At 36.1% G+C, this 19,021-nt stretch overlaps 4 protein-coding genes across 9 annotated transcripts; 1 reads left to right on the top strand and 3 right to left on the bottom strand.

Moving 5' to 3' along the window:
* Positions 1-1,701: 1,701 nt before the first annotated feature.
* Positions 1,702-5,351, bottom strand: LOC7478889 (putative pentatricopeptide repeat-containing protein At1g56570). 5 transcript variants are annotated; one of them, XR_002977346.2, is made up of 4 exons: positions 4,055-5,351; positions 2,452-3,874; positions 2,166-2,225; positions 1,702-2,072 (listed from the first exon to the last, which is right to left on the bottom strand). XR_002977346.2 is itself a non-coding variant. In XM_002318905.4 (2 exons), exons 1-2 carry the CDS (start codon positions 4,673-4,675, stop codon positions 2,663-2,665), a joined length of 1,833 nt encoding a protein of 610 aa, XP_002318941.4. In that variant the 5' UTR covers positions 4,676-5,351; the 3' UTR covers positions 1,702-2,662. The 5 variants fall into 5 exon arrangements, 1 of the variants encoding a protein (XP_002318941.4); XR_002977344.2 differs by having other exon boundaries at positions 2,166-3,874; XR_002977343.2 differs by having other exon boundaries at positions 1,702-2,310.
* A 151-nt stretch (positions 5,352-5,502) lies between these two features.
* On the bottom strand, positions 5,503-9,905 carry LOC7465231 (alkaline/neutral invertase A, mitochondrial). The gene is made up of 6 exons (XM_002318904.4): positions 8,825-9,905; positions 8,184-8,343; positions 7,784-7,995; positions 6,685-7,178; positions 6,530-6,578; positions 5,503-6,150 (listed from the first exon to the last, which is right to left on the bottom strand). The coding sequence occupies exons 1-6, from the start codon at positions 9,587-9,589 to the stop codon at positions 5,824-5,826; spliced, it is 2,007 nt and encodes a 668-aa protein (XP_002318940.4). The 5' UTR covers positions 9,590-9,905; the 3' UTR covers positions 5,503-5,823.
* Positions 9,906-11,552: 1,647 nt separating this feature from the next.
* LOC7478888 (psbP domain-containing protein 1, chloroplastic) lies at positions 11,553-13,671 on the top strand. Its single transcript, XM_002319439.3, has 3 exons — positions 11,553-11,762; positions 12,716-13,150; positions 13,282-13,671. The coding sequence occupies exons 1-3, from the start codon at positions 11,622-11,624 to the stop codon at positions 13,501-13,503; spliced, it is 798 nt and encodes a 265-aa protein (XP_002319475.1). The 5' UTR covers positions 11,553-11,621; the 3' UTR covers positions 13,504-13,671.
* Positions 13,672-13,888: 217 nt separating this feature from the next.
* Positions 13,889-17,901, bottom strand: LOC7478887 (AP-3 complex subunit mu). Of its 2 annotated transcripts, none has more exons than XM_052446599.1 (8): positions 17,735-17,901; positions 17,514-17,609; positions 16,936-17,046; positions 16,758-16,847; positions 15,803-16,050; positions 15,084-15,293; positions 14,647-14,854; positions 13,889-14,319 (listed from the first exon to the last, which is right to left on the bottom strand). In XM_052446599.1, the coding sequence occupies exons 1-8, from the start codon at positions 17,771-17,773 to the stop codon at positions 14,074-14,076; spliced, it is 1,248 nt and encodes a 415-aa protein (XP_052302559.1). In that variant the 5' UTR covers positions 17,774-17,901; the 3' UTR covers positions 13,889-14,073. The 2 variants fall into 2 exon arrangements, with proteins under 2 accessions (XP_052302559.1, XP_024439894.1); XM_024584126.2 differs by having other exon boundaries at positions 17,528-17,609; positions 17,735-17,802.
* Positions 17,902-19,021: the final 1,120 nt, after the last annotated feature.

The following is a 19,021-nucleotide window of genomic DNA, read 5'->3' as shown; positions in this document are numbered from 1 at the left end:
TAAAGATATAGGTCAAAGGGAATACTATTGTTTCAAGTATATGAACACAATTATGAGGATTTTAGTAATATAGATAAAAAAAGATGTGCAAGAAGAGGGACTTAACACTATAAGTCAAAATAAGTCTGAAAATGAGGTTAATAAAAAATATAATAATTTTATTTTAGTGGTGGAGAAAGAATTTTTATGGAAACTTTTCAGTGGAATTGCCCGAAGAGGTAAATATAATCTTAAAAGAGTCTCATGATATTAGTCTTCTCAAACTACTTGATTCCCTACCCATCATGCTTGACGTCCAACATATTATAGATTTAGAGCAACATGTTAAACTCCCCAATCCTTTACCCTTAACACATGATGAGGAAGATGAAAATATTTCTAATTTACTAGGTTATGTCCAAACTATATCTACTAAAGCTTCAAATAGTGTTTGTTCCACTCTAGACCCTCGATCATATAGTGTTCATAATTACAAACCTAAAAAGCCTATAGATCTTCTTCTTATGTCTTTTCACTCTAAAATGTTTGATTCAACTGAGTTATTTGCATGTATAGTTTATATTTTGCATGTTGATATCATAAAACAAATTCAAGCAAGTAATGAACAATACAAATTTCGAGCTGATTCACATAAGTATCATGATGTACTTAATGTTGGAGATTATTTCATGATACAGATTAGACTTGAACAATGTTCTTTAAAAACTAGTCATAAATTGTAAGTGTGTGGTGCTGACCATTCAAAGTATTGCAAATGAATTAATCAAATAATTATGTCATTAAATTACCACTAAACTTTGATATTATCTCTACTTTTGACACGAAGAATCTCGTTATATATAAAACACAACAATATATCCTTGATGATCTTTTTAAAACCCCTGTTCCATTATCCTTATTTTTGGCACAAAAAAACATATCAATGTTTCTTTGGATGCACAAGTTGTTATTACCAGGGATGATGAACTTCAACAAATCACAGCATATGAGTTAGACAAATAGATTTAGACTATACTTGAATTATCAGAGAGACATCATAACAGCTTGATCATGATCTTTTAGAGTATTATTGGAGTCACCTTGAACTACACTCAACGAGATCAAATTTCTTCAACCTTAGGAAAGTTAGCGGACATAGTCTCGAGGCATTGTTTACGCACTCGTATGATCATAGACGATGGAAGATAGCCTAAACTGTTGAGAGATTAGGTTTTAACTATTTTTTCTGGTTAATTTATTTGAACTTTTAGTTAAGACTTATTTCATAGGTTTTATTTGTTGGATTTCATCTAGCTATTATTAAGTATTCTATTTATTGAGCTATAAATACAATTGTTTATTCTAGTTAGAGTTTTAATATTTATATTCTATTTTTCTAAATATTAAACAATTATTAAATTTAATAAAAATTACGAAGTTACAAATTTTTCATACTCCATTCTTTCTCTTCAACTATTTTTTTCTTTTTGTTTGGCTTGTTCTTTTCTCTCATAGTTAATTACTTCATCTTCAAACCTCCTTTGTCCCGCATCAAATATATGACGCATATTGAGGAAATGAACTTTCTACCTTTTTGAGTTCGCATCATCAAATTGTAACCCGTGATTTCATCACGCTTTTTGACTCACCAATTCCCTGCCCTCTTTGCTGCAAAAGCTGCCTGAAAGGAGAAAAAAAACAAGAAAAAATAATAATTCAAGGTTCAAGCCCAGCAGGAACACAAGCTAGTTCTAGTAAAAGAATAATTTAGAGAATGGTTAGATTACAAAAGAAAATTTGAAGAAAAGGTCCTCGTCCCAAGTTTTCCTACATGATTGAAGAAAGGCTGGTGCAGATGACTTACAAAGAGACTATATCAGAAACTGGATTCAAAGCTTCTCAGTTTATCTTAGTGAAACTATTAACACTACAGCTGACTATGCGCTCTTTATCATGGTATCCTTCTTGCTAGACACTTGTTGCAGGTGCTTGGAGATTGAACCAGGCTCCTTTGAGATCGTTAGATGCATCTCTAGTGGTGCTGACCATTGTCATCCTCCATTTTAAATCCCATGCATGACATTATCTCTATGCTGCAAATGTGCAGTGAAGATTGGATCCTTCATGATTCAAGAAATAGACAAAAATATGTGTTGGCTACTTTTGCTCAAATTGGCTGAAAGAACCTGGATGTTCAGCTCAAGTGTGGAAGTTTCCGCTGCTTGGTTTGTGAGTTCACCTTCAAGCTGATTACATATAAAGAATTACATAGAGCACAAGATTACTCAAGTTCCTTTGAAATTTTGGTTTGAGATAGTAGTGTGTAGATTTCTGCATTCAAACAGTACAGGAAAAGTGAAGTAAAAAAAATAAGGGGTCACAAATTTCAGCTCCCATTTGATTCAGCTCAAATTAATATCACTGATGATAGATAAGAATGAATTTATCAAATGTACAAAAAATACCATGCACCTGTGTTGTTTGATGCCTGCAATATGTAGGGGTATGGGTCATTTATTATTTCTAATTCAACAGATGAACTTCCCAAGAAAGATTGAAATTTACTTAATCCAACACATTTTCCTTCTTCTTCCAATTTTCTCAAACTTGGGTACTTGTTTATCAAACAGTTGAGTTTTCATAGCCCTCAAATTTTCCTTTTTCATCTTTTCTCAGCTTCTAATCAAGTGCCATCTTCTTGGTCATGTATTAAGCAATCAACTTCAGGCACATAGCCAGCCTCTTTCATATGCTGTACAGGTAATTCCAGAACTTCATAAACCCACTCTTTATGAGAACCCATCTTATTTCCAACAACAAAACTGTAAACCTGGTTTCGTACCTCAATCCAACTCCTCCCAGCCACTTTTCTACACCCTGCTCTCTTCATCAACTTTCTCATTCTTGCAGCTTCTCCCCATTTGCCTTCTGCAGCATAAATATTTGACAGCATCACATAGGTCTCTACCATGTTTGGTCTCAAAGCCAATGCCTTCTTAGCTGCCAATTTCCCCAACCTCGAAAAGTTATGTGCCTTGCAAGCACCAAGAAGTGCACCCCAAACAGACTCATCAGCCATAAATGGCATGCTTCGTATTAGTTGATAGGCGTCCTCCACTCTCCCCGGTCTCCCTAGCAAATCTACAACACAGCCATAAATCTCCTGATTTGGCTTGATGTGATAATCATTTATCATACAGTTGATGTACCTCAAGCCTTGATCAACTAGTCCAGCATGACTGCACGCACTTAGAACTGCCATAAACACTACCTGATCAGGTCTGATGCCTGACTTGACCATCTCATCAAACAACTCAACAACCTTTTTACCGTATCCATGAGCCCCATATCCAATCATCATAGAAGTCCAAGAGACCAAATTTCTACAAGACATTTCACTAAATATTTTGCATGAATCAAATATATTACCACACTTTGCATACATATCAATCAAGGCATTAGCCAATTCCAGGTTTCTGTCAAGCCCTCTGCGAAAAATTCCTCCATGAACTTGCTGTCCACAACACAAAGCTGCTACATTCGCACATGTTGCTATTAGACTGGTAAAAGTGAAGCAATTTGGAGTAAAACCTTCTGACTCCATTTGTGAAAATATAAAGAAAGGCTCAATGGAATCCGATCTTTCATACCCTGCTATTAATGTATTCCATGTGATCAAATCTTTTTCAGTCATATCATTGAAATACTTGTTTGCCTCAGATAAACATCCACACCTACAATACATATCAAGTATAGAATTTGTGACAGGAAGATCGGATTCAAACCCATGTTTGATCACCGCTGTGTGTATTTGTCTGCCAAAATTCTGTGAGCCAATTGAGGCACATGCTCTAACAGCTATCGAAATGCTATGTGGGTTCAATGCTACTCCGTCCTGTTTGTCATAAAAGCAACAAAGTCACGCATTACTACAATATTCATAGCATCATGAAAGTTAAAACCACTTAACAAGCTAAGGCCACTGTGTGCTATAATGGTTAAAGTACTGCTTTTGACATGTTAAGTCCGTTGCATGATTGAGTTTATTCCTACGGTTGTTTGTTCATCCACTTACCAGTAGCATTTCCCGGAAAATTTGAAGTGCGCGATTGCCATTGCCTCTGTGAGTGTAACCAGCAATCAAGGTAGTCCAAGACACAACATTCTTCTCTTTAATATCGTGAAAAACAACACAAGCATCCCTCATTCCTACACCACAAGAAGCATACATATCCATGAGAGCATTATCCACATAAATAAACCCCTCCATAAACCTTCTTTTTATAGCCAATCCATGGACCAAACGCCCACAAAAAACACGCTTCATGCCTTTACAAGCCTTCAGAACGCTTGATATTGTGAACGCATTTGGTGGGTCATTTCCATTCTTAACCATATCGACAAAAACACTCCATGCTTGAGTGTATTCATTGCAATGCGTGTACCCTGAAATCATCGTCGTCCATGCAACAACATCTCTCTCAGGCATTTCATCAAACAAGTTGCGTGCTTGACTAGTTAGGCCTCTTTCAAAATATGATTTTAAGAGGTCTGTAGCTAAAATGGAGGTACCCTTTGCATTAAAAGGTGTACCTGATTTCTGGGTCGGGGTGTTTTGGGCCCACTGTAGGTAGTTTTTCATCATGGGTGGGAAAGGATGGAAGTTATTGGCGGATAGTAGTCTTTTTGTGCTCATGTCTAGTGTACCTTGTCATCGTCTGCACTTTTGGTTCATAGTTTAAACTTCAAGCATTCTATAGTGTGGAAAGGGTGTAGAGTATGTTGGTGTCTGCTTCGAGATCACACAGACAAGATGTCTGATGTAACTGAATCTGGCATTTGTCCCAGTTCCACAAGAAGATGACTACTATAGGCTCCCTTTGTTGGGCCCAAAAGACAAGGACTTGACGTAAAGTTTTTGCTGCAAATGGTCATGACTATGAAGCCATCGTTCAACACCTTCAAAGACGCTATTTTTAGCCATGAAAGAACTGGAATTTCAAAGAAAAATTTTGAAGATCATATTGTTTATTGTACACGGCTAAATGCAAGACAATTATTCAACATCATTTGTCGAAGGGTTGGCCTTACAATTAAGGGTGTACTTTTCCTGTTTTCTTATGAAAATTCTCACGAATTCTCTCGTTCTTATTGAATGTACTCTCAAGAGATACACACACCACCTTGTGAAAAATACCATCTTGCTGTAAGAATTTTAATCCAAAAAATATTTTTGAGAAAAACATAAAATAAATCTTTTTTAAACACAATTTAAAAATAAGTTTATATCTTTTCAGACAAGGAAAAACATCTCCTGTCTTTGTTATCCAACCAAACGCTACATGTAACTTGACCATCTATTATGCCACGAGCATTTGAACCCTACAAGCCACCTGGGTTATATAGTCACGGCTCACAACTATAGAACTCTCTTTATACAAGAATGCAAACGCACTATGTGATTATCAGCAAATATGCACTGTATAGCCCACTAAACAAGAAAATAAAATATAGGTGAGGTAATTCCAAGAAAACCCTAGCTTGATAAATTAGAAATGTGTTTATAAAGAACAAAGTAATAATATACAAACTGAATATGACAAGGGGAAGAACCATAAAAGCTTTCGTCCCACTGGTCATTGAAAACACAACACCGATCAACTTAGCTAATTAATCGGCTAATTAACGTTTTATTAAAACTAGATCTATGGTCTAGTTGTGTGAAGATGCTGCTCCTAGTATACCTTGTTTCTTTTGTGGTTGAAAATCAATGTTTTATCAGTCTATCCTAGTAACATATCTGTACAGTAACAGAAATTCTGCCTTTAAAAGAATGGCATCATTCTAGACAAGAATCTGTGACCTGGCGGCGACTCGAGAACACCTCTTCCGGCCACTTGTGTTAAGCCCACAAACACAGAACTCAAGAAGATCATAATCCTCATCCCAGAATAACAAGGATGCCTTCTCTGGATTCTCCAAGAGAACTTTCGATGTTAGGAAACCTGCAACCGTCCATGTTTGATAAAGTCGGGATTGCTTTCCAATAAACTTCCCACTTCGGGTGTCATAATACTCTGGCCAATGGTCAACTTGAAGTCTCTTCTCGGCCAAAGCAATAGCCTTCTGAGCTAGTTCCATTCTATCCATCTTCATGCATGCCAATGTGAACTGAAAGCAAAACGGAAAGAATTCAGAGGGCAGAGATCAATCAAGAGATTCAAGGATAAAAGAAACAGCCATCACATGAAAGGTCCAAACACAAAATCCATACATCTTTGGACCACCAACATTGATGTTACTTCCAAAAAATGGTGACACTTTGGATTTTAATATTTTTTTTTTTTTTTGAAGGGGGGGGGGAGTCTCATGACTCTTTTCTCATTAGCATGACTAACCAGAAACCTTTAGAAACTAGATTCCATTTAACCCAACAAAACTACAGAGGTTTACTGAGTATGAATCAGCATTGCATGCTCGTCTGCTGGTTCCAAATCAGATTTGTTAAGCCTTAGCAAAACATACATATAGCAAATGAAGTCAAATGTACCTGCCACAGAAGTGTTGGCCATGACCCACCATTATGATATGACCAAGGGCTGCAATGTACAATCAAATAGAGAAATTTTAGAGTTTATAGAAATTCTAAATTGAACAATGCATGCACATGCACAGAGAGTTTAGGTCAAAATTTTAGACACTCACGTGTTCTTAGGGTCACTGCCGGTGATTATACGCCAATCCTCAGACTCCAGAGCAGGGTAACATATCTTAAGAGGCATATTTCCCACAAGATCATCCCATTTGGATTCAATCAGATTTAGAACAGCTTCATTTTGTTTTGGGGTACCCAAAGATGAAACAACAGACCAAAGATTTCCAAGAGTGAAAAATCTAAAATCCATGTGAGCTGGCTGCAGATTGCCAATCAGATATCCACCTTCCTCAGGTATCCAATCCATGAGCCATGATGGAATTTGTTCAGGATAAATATTAAATTTGTTGGTGGCTTCTGTAGAATACTCTTCTGTTTTATACCGGTATATCTCATTGATCTTTCTCATATCTACCCAATAGTATTCTCTAATGTGGAATGACAATGCACTGAGTCTGTTGTTGATAGCCCTCACCAAATTCTTTGATCCATCATTTACAACTAGCATCTCACGGGAAGACCGTAGAGCAGAATAAAACAAGGCCTGCACAAAGAGACATGTGGTTGTAAGGTAAACCATAGATGAGTAAGCATAAAAAAATGAAAGAAAAAAAATAACTTGTACATATAGCTGGGTGATTACTGACTAACATTCTGTATTCATGTAAAAAAAAAAAAAAAGCAGCATCAGAGCAATGTTTAAAAGTGCATTGTAGATATGAGAAATATATAACAGACCAAAGGCACAAGCAAACAGAGAAAGTTAAGTTTTTCATATCATTAAGCCAGCATACCTCACAGCTGCGTTCTATAGAGCTTTCACTCATTACATTTGCAGAAAGTCGGGAAGTAGTTCATAAACCAGACTCAATTTCCACACATAACAATTAAAAGCAATGTAGAGATACATAGGTTATGGAACCTCCAAACTCATATACAACAGAGCCATAAATTTTCAACTGGGCTAAACTCCACATTGCTTGAATTTAACTAAAAAAAGCATACTACAAGGACATGACAAACCACACTAACAATATGTTCGTGTATATTCCATTGTCGTGGAAACAGAAATGCAGTGACAACATAAATAGCCCAGGTCCAATTACCAACCAACAGTCTCCAAAAGGACAAGGTATGGAAATAACTCACTTGGATCTCAAGGGGGTGACCATGGATCCCCATCCGCCGATCTATCATGCAGGAGCCATCGGTGACTAGAAGAGAAGGAAACATATCAAACCCATCAGCTAAGCATAAGTTTAAGATCAGTTTTATGCCAGTCTGAACATCCACCCTTTCTTGTAAAGCATAGTCACCAGTGAGTTTCCCATATGCCCTCAATAAAATAATCCACCACAACCCTATCAAAAAAGAAAAGAAGAAACACAGAGCTATTAATCAACAAGAATCAGTGAGAACTACTAGGATCAATAGTTGTCTCCTGGAATATATTACAGCTACAGAAGTTGGACTTTAACAACTAGAATCAAATCCAAGTACCATGGCAATTTTTAGAATCGAAATGTTCAAAGAGGTGCAACATACTAACCAGAATCCACAGGTGCAACACGGCCAATAGCTGATTCGCCAAAATCAGGATCTAAAACTTCTTCAAGATTATTGTCATCAAGAGGCACTGTTCTGACTTTAAAACTGGCAGGCATCAGCCCCTGTCCTGGACTATAGCAGTCCACTGTTTTCTCCCAACTCTATGATAAAACAAAAACAATTTTTTTGTGTGATTTTCAGAACATCAAATTTAAAAACTTTCTATACATGCAATGATATGGTTAGCTAATATGAACAATACGCAGAAACCTTAAAGAAAGGTCAGTCTGAAAGATGAAAAGAAGACATAACAAATTATAACCGATAACAAGGATAACAAATCAAATCTTGAGAAACAGCAAATTTAGTATTAGATGGCATTTGAATGCTCTGATCATCATTAAAAAGTTTACCAAGTTTTGCAAGTTGACATTCATACTAAATTTTGTAAACCATAATGGTCAACAAGGAAAATAGGTGTATTTCATGACTTGTAAACAGATCCTCATTAATAACTTGTCACGCATAAATCAGGCATCTTAATACTGCTCAAACTAGAAGAATGATATAACTAAGAAATTATCATGCGGAACAATGAAAGGATAGATCAAACAAGCATACAAAAGCAGCCTGGAATGTTACCTGCAATTGCAAGGCATGAAGCAAGAAATTCTTCACAATCTCCCCTTCTCCTCTAAGCAAAAAGGCGAGAGCTGAAGGAACAAAATCACGAACAAACACCTGATCATAATTCAATGGCATCTTATCCCCTGGATCATTTGCGGCCACGGTCCCCACAGGACTCCCACAGTACATAACAACAGCATCATTCAACAACTTCCATGCTTCCTTTTCTATATCACTCTCTTCCCTCTTAGTACTAACAATCTCAACTCCTTGACCACCATCCAAATCCTCTCTATTTACACTTTCACCATCATCAACAAGAACCCCTAGCCTAGATTCTTCATCCCCTAAAACATGCTCATCTTTATCAATCCTCTCAACCACCAAAGGCTTAACACTAATCCCATTTTGCGCAAAAATTCTCTCAAAATTCTTATCATTCACTCTTGTCTCAACAGACGTTGAAAACTCCCTGAATTGTGAGGCAACACTAGCAACAACAGAAACCGCCCTACTATCTCGTGCTATAAGCCTAGATTGGCCAGACCTGATATTGGGAACACAAAAAGATTTCCGGGATTCATTTAAAATGGTTTTGAACCCCAAGATTCTAAAAGAGCAGGTCAAAAACTGCTTGCTTTTATCAAAATTAAACTGATTCCCAGATAAATTGCTTGTTAAACTATGATGGCGCTTAAAAAAGACTGGATTTTTCGTAGATATAAGAAATCTACAAGAGGGTTTCATTGTAGAATTGCCAATAATACTAATAGTATTCATAGAGTCAAGAACCAAATAACACAAATAAAAAATGTGTTGAAGCAAAAAGCTTGTGCCTTTTTAATTGTCAAGATATGAGGAAAAAAAAGTTTATATCTTTTGCAATCATTTACAAGCAAGAAAAGATTCAAACTTCAATGAACAAAAACGATACTAGATTTTGAATTGAGCTCACAGGCAGAGAAAAAGAGAGAAATTGGTGATCTTTGACAATAGATTATGGTGTCTGAAGGAAGAGAACATGAAAACTCTTGTCGTTTTAAATATAGGCGGTTGTGAAGAAGGAAAGATTTTGTCTTGGTCGTTCTGATAATAACAAAGATGGAAGGAGGTTGTTGATTTCTAGTCAAGGTTATAAAATGACTATAATACCCCTAACCTAAATTGTTTTTTAGCCCCTGAAATTCTTGTGCTGTTTTAGCTTAGTCCTTACATCTGAAACCTTACAACTTAGTTCTTTAACTATTGTTGACCGTTCATTATTCCTTACGAGCACAACAAAAGAATGGAAAGAGAGGCTCAAAAGTATTTGGTAAAACCTCAAAAATGTACAGCAACTATCGGAATAGTATTAATTTTACCCCCAAAACGAATTTTTGTTTTGATTTTGTACAAATAATTTTGATCTCTTAATTAGGGTTTCGTGCTAGAATTTCTTAATAAAAAAAATGTTAGATTCCATAAAAAAAAATTATAATTTATACGCATGAAAGATCAAATTGAGAATTTCTCAAACTCGAGGGACAAAATTGGGTATTTTGAGGATTACCGAGAATGTTATCCTCTCATTCACCGAACTGACCAAAGCAAAAGAATAGCCCCTCACATCCCCATAGGCCATGGATGCGTGTTTAGCCAATGGCTGCTCATGAATTGGTGTGTTCAATTTTGGCTTTAACCATAGTCTTCTCACATATTCTTGGAAGTGTTTGTTTTGGCCATTTATATCTGTGGATATTAGGGTTTTGAGGTCTCATGATAATGGGCCATGGCGCATGGATAAGTGGCCAGTGACGTGCACAGAGATAGATTGCCCTCCAATTCCTTTCATCTCTCTCTCCATCCACCACTAGCAGCCATGGAAATTCCCCCACCACTGAAAATTTTCCATTGGATTGCACTTTTTCTCAACTTTTGGATCGTGTATTTTCCCCTTTCATTCCAAAATCCAAGACTGCATTTTGCAATTCCAAGATTGATGTTGACTGCCTTTTCTTCTGTTTTCAGTCGCTGCTATATTTGACTTGAACCATCTTGGGAGTTAACTTGGATTACCTTCCCGAGTTAATACCTGGTTAAGTTAAATTCGAGCTAGATCGAAACCAATATTTTTATATTCAAAACATTGTTGTTTAGTTTTTTTTTCAAAAAAGAATTGTCAAAAACACTTCATTTTGAATAAATATTAAAAAATAAATTCGGGTTAACTCATCAAAATTAACTCACCGATGAAAGAAAAAAGTGCAGCAAAGAATGGAAATCAAAAGACATTTGAGTTTATCCATGGAAAAAGGACAGTTGAACCATGACCAAGTATACAGAAAAGCACATGGTTTTTGAGGGTGGCCACGGAGAAAGACATGGCTCCTTCCTTCAACAATGGTGGAAAAGGTCAAATTGACTTGTTGTTGGGGTTGTGCCAAACAAACTAGGGGAAGCCACGTCAATGGTCTTATCCCTATGTTGAGGGCACCAGGGCTAGCCATCCCTCGTCACTGTTGTCATGGATGATAGGCTCCGACTACCTTTTGGACCTTTTCTTGGGCCAGGGAGCGAGTGGGCCAGGGCCTGGTTTTAATAACAGTGCAATAAACAAAACTAATGGGCTCTAGATTGAAAATCTAAACGCTTTATTTTGGGTCAGGTCTTAACATGAAGGCCCATGTAATTTCCTTGTAAGAAAACTAAATCAGTTGTCCAATACAATTCAAACACGTGTGCTTTGACCCTACTCCATCTCATCCTCGACCTTTCTATCCCCTCTCAACAAAACACACTGACACTAGTTTGTACGTCACAAACTCATCAAGAAATGGCAAGAATTCTTGACTCGTTTCCTCCTCCAACCCAACTCACCCACCCTACTCGTTCTCGTCCTACTTGGCTCAGTTGCTCAATGCCCATCTCGCCAAATTCCACTTGCTTCAGCTCCATTCCTCACAACAAACAACTGGTATGTCTTGTCTTTCAAAAAACTATAATTTCTCATTCAGACAGTTCCTTTCCTTTATGTCTCTTGCTTTTCCCTTCCATGGTTACTTCTTTGTTCTTGATATGAAACGTGAATTTGGTGTGATTTCCATGGTTAAATCCCCATTTGTAGCTAGGAACCCAAATGTGAAATATGAAAAAAGAAGCAAGAGAGTAGGAGTTTGAATTTATGGGATTATTGTAAATGATTTGAGCGGCATGATCTTTTTAGTATATTTGCATATGGTTTCTTTATCCAGTAACTTAGGCTGGATTTAAGGTAGTCCAGTTGTATTACAGCAAACATGATCTCTTAGTGACCAAATATATGTGAAAGTAACTAGTTACTGAAAGCCAGTAGCAACTATTAGGTGTCATGCTGATAAGGAAGAATGTAGGATTCCAATGGGTTGGAAACTGAAATTTCAAGGATTACTATGGTTTGCAGGGAATGTTTGTATGTGATTTCCCTCCTTTAGAAACGGGATCCTGATATTCTCAGGCATCACTTTCTTGTGTGTGTGGGGAGGTGGGGGTCTAGAATGCTGATGCTCCAAGTATAGGCACAATGCCGATGTTCATTAGGGCGCCATTGGATTTGAAAGAGATGGTAGAAAGGGACCCATTAAATTCAAATTGAATGGCCTAATGGCCATTGGCATGGTGCTGATGCGCAAGCATCGGCTTTGTAGGAATCCCACCTAGCAAACACATGCTAGCTTAAAGGTTTTTGATCTCATGACGATGTTACCTCTAGTCTTCTTATTAAGTAGCTTTGTGTTATGAAATGGGTTATGTGTTATGTTGTTGTACCCTGAATGTTTTTTGGATGATAAAATATCCCTGTTTTCTTATCTGATATGCATCTTTCTGTCTTATCATTAAGCCACTTCAAATTGCTTCTCACAACATATTTTTTTATGTAAACATAATCAGACTAAAGCTTTTGCAGTTCCGAGGAGAAATGCAATGGCATTGATCTTGTCAAGTTACATTTTCTCAGAAGTTGGTTTCAACAATATTGCATTTGCTCAACGGTCTGTTGGGTTCAGGGAATACATTGATCAATTTGATGGGTATTCATTGAAGCACCCTCAGAATTGGATTCAAGTTCGAGGTGCAGGAGCTGATATATTCTTCAGGGATCCTTTTGTTCTTGATGAAAATCTCTCAGTGGAGTTGTCGTCTCCTTCGTCGTCAAATTACAAGAGTGTTGAAGACTTGGGTCCTCCAGAAGAAGCTGGAAAAAAAGTACTTAAGCAGTATTTGACTGAGTTCATGTCTACTAGACTTGGCGTCAGGCGTGAATCAAATATTATTTCAACATCCTCAAGAGTCGCAGATGATGGAAAGCTTTATTACCAAGTTGAGGTAAGTTGTTATGTGTCGAAAGAAGTCATGCACATGCATTACAGAGCTTATTAGCTAGTGATTATTGCGGCGAAGATTACTTTCCTTTTAAGTGCATAGAACTGTTTCTAATCAGACCATCATGTTATCAGGTGAACATCAAGTCCTACGCAAATAACAATGAACTGGCTGTTATGCCTCAAGAAAGAGTAGTTCGTTTGGAATGGAACCGGCGGTATATGTCAGTTCTTGGAGTTGAAAACAACAGACTGTATGAGCTAAGATTACAGACACCAGAAAATGTATTTGTCGAAGAGGAAAATGATCTTCGCCAAGTCATGGATTCCTTCAGAGTGAATAAAGTGACTGTTTGATTAGTTGAGTTCTTATAGATTTATCCAACATTTTGTACGTTGGGATTCATTGTTTTTGTTGTTGCCTTTGCTGCTTTCTTTATTTTTTATTTGGAAGTGTCAAGTTGATAGTTTGATCTATATCCAATGTCAAATTTGTCTTGCAATAATGTTTTCTTCATTGCATCATTCCTCCGGTGTTTGTAGTATTATCAAGTTGATGCAGAACATGTTCCATCCTCTATCTTCAGTGCATCACTCCTGCATATTAAACTATTCTGGTGATGCGAGTCTCAACGTTTAATTGTCCTGAGTTTGTCCACAGGGACACTGCAGGACTTTTTGTAACGGGAAAGCAACATCTAGAAACAGATAAAGGATTGACAATGAGAGCCAACGCCTTCAGTGATGAAAAAACAATCACAATTAACTTTGTTAAAAAAATGTTATACGAGTCCAAATTGGAAATTCTGAGAGTATCGTGTAACTACATGGATCAACTGGCATTCATACTATTATACATGAGAACAAAAAAAATCATATGCCAAGCAGCAAAACAAATTGGAATTTATCTTGATCGGATACAAAAATCTATGACCTCACTTCATATAGTCCTGATCTTGTGAGAGCTCGAAAGCCTTTATAAAGACGACTTGGTACAACCCTGAGATCCAGTTTATCTAATTGCAGGCCAGAAAGGGCAACACCCTGGATCCTAAAACCCACTCGAAATGTGGGAAATACATGAAGGCGCTCTAATCCTGTCTCAAGCATGAGTGTTCCAGACAATGCAGGGGCTCTATCTTTCGGTATTCGATCAATTGACCAATTGCACATCTGCACATACATGTTAACAAACTAAATAATCAAACTCAGCTGTAATAACCAAAATCAGCCATGTAAAAAAAACAAAGAAAGATAGAATCCAGCCTGAAAGAATTTTCCTTTTTCATTTTTAACCCAAGAAAATAAAATTCACAACCCTTCTTTATAACTCAGCTGCAATCGAAGATTTGTCATGTAATAATATAAATGTTCAAAAGAGTGGCACTGAATTAGCATTTTCATTATCTTTTTTTCTTTTTTTTTTTACTTTTTGCGCTGCATAATGAAAGGTGTCAAGATAATTTTTCTCACCAAACATTAAAGGTATCAGGAAGTTACCTTGTTTGTGAAGACGGTCACTGCTCCATGATTTGCAGTCACGTCAGCTGATAAAACACATGAAGGCAGTTGAAATTGCACTGTTATTGAGTCAACCATCTTTCCAGGGTCATTTCGTATTCCAACCATCACATTGATGCGGCATGTCCCAGCATCAGATGTAATCTGTGGCTTTACATATATCGGGGTACTTTTCAACTTTTTAACCCTGGATAAAGGAGATAAGTTATTTAAATAGAAAAACTACAGTATACATGTGGGCAAAGTGACTGAGAAGTAAGAGACATAAAACTCTAAGTATTGTCCGCATCTTTCCCAAACAGATCTATCTTAAAGATATATTAAATGATAGGAAAGCCTCAAATTAGTAAAAGCTAAATGATCACAAACTGGCACTAAAGAAAAAAAACTTTTAGGATGTGTTAGACACTATGAACCTGTAACTCATGAGCTTAAACAGTCCATCAGGAGGCACAAATGATAGGATATGATGGGATTCCCATGGTCGAAACCGAACACAGGGATGAAATCTGACATCGTCCATAATAGATGGGTTTGCAAATGACAGAGTCAATTCAGGAACACCTGTGATATGGGAGTTTACTTGAACTTCACCATAAATCTCACACTTTACCAAGACCCCGTCCCTGAAAAATACATTTGAAAGAGAAGATTGCTTAGCCACTTCAAGTATGAAACCATACAGGATAAATATAAGAAACATTCAATAATAACAACCATAGAAGCAAATTTCTTAGACCTTTACTTGACATGGAGTTTCTGAGAGCCTCTAAAGTAAAACAGTTCGTATGGAAGTGAAAAATCAAAATAGTAACATAATATTCTCAACACCAAAGAATGGCAAGTGACACTCCAGATCTGCATTCAATACAAGAAACATATTGAGGCAGTCAGACAGCCAGTGATACTCATGAGATGGTCCCATTCCCCATTTGTTATGTACTAGTGGCAAATAATTTGTAATGGAGACTCTTCGTAATGTCAAGTCATATGCGAAGTATCTATAGGAAAACTCAAAATTATGCACGTTGAATTATAACCATGTATATGGAGACACTCAAATAACCAGTTCGTGGGAGCTGTACCTAATGCAAACAATTAATTTCCTAGAAAAATTTTAAGAACATAGCTGTACCTATTTATAATTGCATCCATTTCTTCAACAAGATCAACGTAAACTTCATTGTTAGCATATTTTATGTCTGTTGTTCTCCACGGAACACAAGATGCTGTTGCACCTGGAAGAGTGTCGCTCACATTTGAACTGTTACCAGTCACAACACTCAGCATTTTGCTCACAATATTTGGTGGAGCTATCATCTCCCTCAGGATATTAGGTTCTGTGGTCAGGGGGAAGCCATTGTCTATCATCTCGTCCAAAAGCTGCAAATTTTAATTAAAATGCTGGTTTGTGACCACAAAATAGGGAAAAAAAACAGGGAAAGGAGGAAAATCTTGAACCAAACGAGAACTTTCAGATTCTGAATTTACCCCTTTTAACCTCAACCAATGAAATAAAAATGAAAGAAAAGCACCTTTATTTTCAATCTTTTATTCAGAATTTTTTTCACTGTAAAAATTATTAAAAATACAAGCTGCAAACACAGTTTTGTATTGTTCATATATAAGGTGAAATATGTCATCTTTTGGTTTTAATACCATATAATATAGAGGACACCTGGAAAAACAGTGTAATTACTATTAATTAGAGACATAATGTATTGAAAGACTGGCTTTGTATTTTCAAACAAATCTTAAGGTTGATTCTCGAGCATACCATTGAAACCTTTCTCTGAAGTCCCAAAACAAACAGTCTAATCACTAGTAATTGGATCCTATACATGAGTCATGACCATTTTCAAACAAATCTTAAGGTTGATCCTCGAGCATAGTGCTGAAACCTTTCTCTGAAGTCCCAAAACAAACAGTCTAATCACTAGTAATTGGATCCTATACATGAGTCATTACCACTTCTCAGACCAGGCATTTCCATATAATCCCAAAATATAGCAATAAATTATGTTATTCTATTAATTCACATCAAGAAACTAGAATGACAACCGAATATAAAACATTATGCAGAAAAGTACCTCATACACAATGACAAAGTTATCCTTTATCACATCTTCATTCAACCCTTCAAGGTAATCTGAGAGGACATCAGCTACTCTGCAAAGAAACTGAAAATCTAGTAGGTAAAGGGCAAGGATTTCAACACATACATAATCACACTACAATCACAAAGCACATAAAGCTAACAATATCTACCTCAATGCCCATCAAAGGTGGCATTTCAAGTTGAGTGCAAGCTAAGAAAGTGATTCCCTCCCGGACAATTTGGAACAAGTAATGCGTCGGTGATGCAATAACTGATTGTTGCTATCAAAACAACAGAAGAGAAAATGAAAAATACAACACAATGGCAATAGCAACAATAACATAGAAAAACTGAAAACAACTCAAAAGTTCAATTGAAAAAAAAAGAAGCTTTAAGAAAACAAGGCAAAAACAGTTAATATAAACATGAATCCTAGACCAAAGCTAAGATTGAAATCAGATCCAGAAGTTTAAATCCCAAAATGAAGCAAAACAACATTGTCAAAAGCCACACAGGTACCAGAATGAAACCCAAAAAGATACTAGCTTGAAACTAAACATGCTAAAAACAGAGAACATAAACCTCAATTACACAAAAATAAGAATAAAATCAAACCCAGAAGTTAAAACTCCAAAAAGAAGCTAATATAAACATGAATTACACAAAAAAAAAAAATCAGATTATACCAAACCCAGATTCCAAAATTGCAAAAACAATCCAGCAAACAATGTTAAAGCTTCAAAAGTACCTTAAAGGAATCACCTTGAGAAATGACTTGATCCCAAAACCAAGCACAAATGGATCTATCTACTTTATGCCCAATTAGCTGTTTCTCTAGCATTACCTCCCTGTCACAAAATATCACACAAAACAAACAAAATTCAGTTGGTGATATTAATCAGATCAAATAAAGATGAAGGATTTATTGTTTATGGATTTGAAAGATTTGTTTTTGATGGATTTTGAGACTTGCCCGGAATCTGAAAGAATAAATATACACTGCAACATTTCTCTCTGTGCTGCTGCTTATTTTCTTGATCTTTGGAGGATGGAGGAGGTGGAGAAGAGAATTAGAGGGAGTAAGGCAGTAAGCAAAGAGGTATTTCGAACGGTTTTTCTGTGAATGAGTTCGGTAAGAACTACAAGGGAAAACGTCGTAATTGCCCTCTAATTACAACTTGAATCTCATTTTAGTCCTCAAACAAATTTTCTTATCTAAAAAGACCCTTTGAGTATCTCTATTGAGTTTTTATTTATTTATTTTGATTTGAATCCGTCACAATTTTTTTATGGTAATGGACAAACTCCTGAAACATAAATGGAAGTCATTAATGGATCTGAATAGAGGGATTCAATTGATAATGTTCTTAAAACAAGAATCTGATTGCAACAAAAAATCGTTTAAGAACTCAATTGAGAAGCCTTATATAGTTGGGGGATTTACTTGAGGTTTAGCCAAATTATAAAAATCTCATTTTATTTATGTGTTTTTTGATAAATAAAATTTTGGAACAAATAAAAAGTTAGTGTCTCTTCCTAAAACAAAAGAGAGGATTGAGTGAGTAAACCACTTTCTCTTGTTTAAAGTAACAAACAAACAGAGGAGTCCTTTTTCCTAGTTTGAAAACAAAATTTTATTACAAAACTATTCCAAATTTAATTTATTTTATGTTTCTTTCTTCAATTTTCTAATCGAACACAGCACCTTGTAAAGCAAAACATGTAGTGTGGTAGCAGTTGCTTTTCAAATAACTTTTCATGCCGAAATATATGCCAATGATTTTTTTTATTTTTTAAAAATTATTTTTGATATCAGCATATCAAAACGATCCAAAACATTCAAATCATATTAAATTTTAGTAAAAAAAAATTTTAATTTTAACAAAAAAAAAATTTAATTTTTTAAAAACACGATTTGCACCACGTTTCCAAATGCATTAGTGTCAATTTTGACTATATACTTATTTTCTTAACTGGGTTTAATCTATTGTTATGCCTATGCTTTCCAGTTGCTTTGGAGAGTTTTGTCAGGCCGTGTTCTAAAGACCTGTTCTGTCTTTTGTTCAGCCTGCTTTGCTTGTTCTGCTGCTTGATTTTATCGGTAAATAATTCATCTAGATAGATTTGAGCATGACAACATATGAAGATAATTACTCTCGCTACTCTTGGCGCAACAGCATTGTATAGGTTTCATTGAAGCCTGTTAAGACTGCTTCACTGGTTCGTAAATCGTAAGCATTTGTGCTAAAAGGGAGC

The sequence above is a fragment of the Populus trichocarpa genome, chromosome 13 (genome assembly GCF_000002775.5).
Source record: "Populus trichocarpa isolate Nisqually-1 chromosome 13, P.trichocarpa_v4.1, whole genome shotgun sequence".
Classification (NCBI taxonomy): Eukaryota; Viridiplantae; Streptophyta; class Magnoliopsida; order Malpighiales; family Salicaceae; genus Populus; species Populus trichocarpa.
Note: the sequence above shows the minus strand (reverse complement) of the source record. Positions and strands in the feature narration are given on the sequence as shown.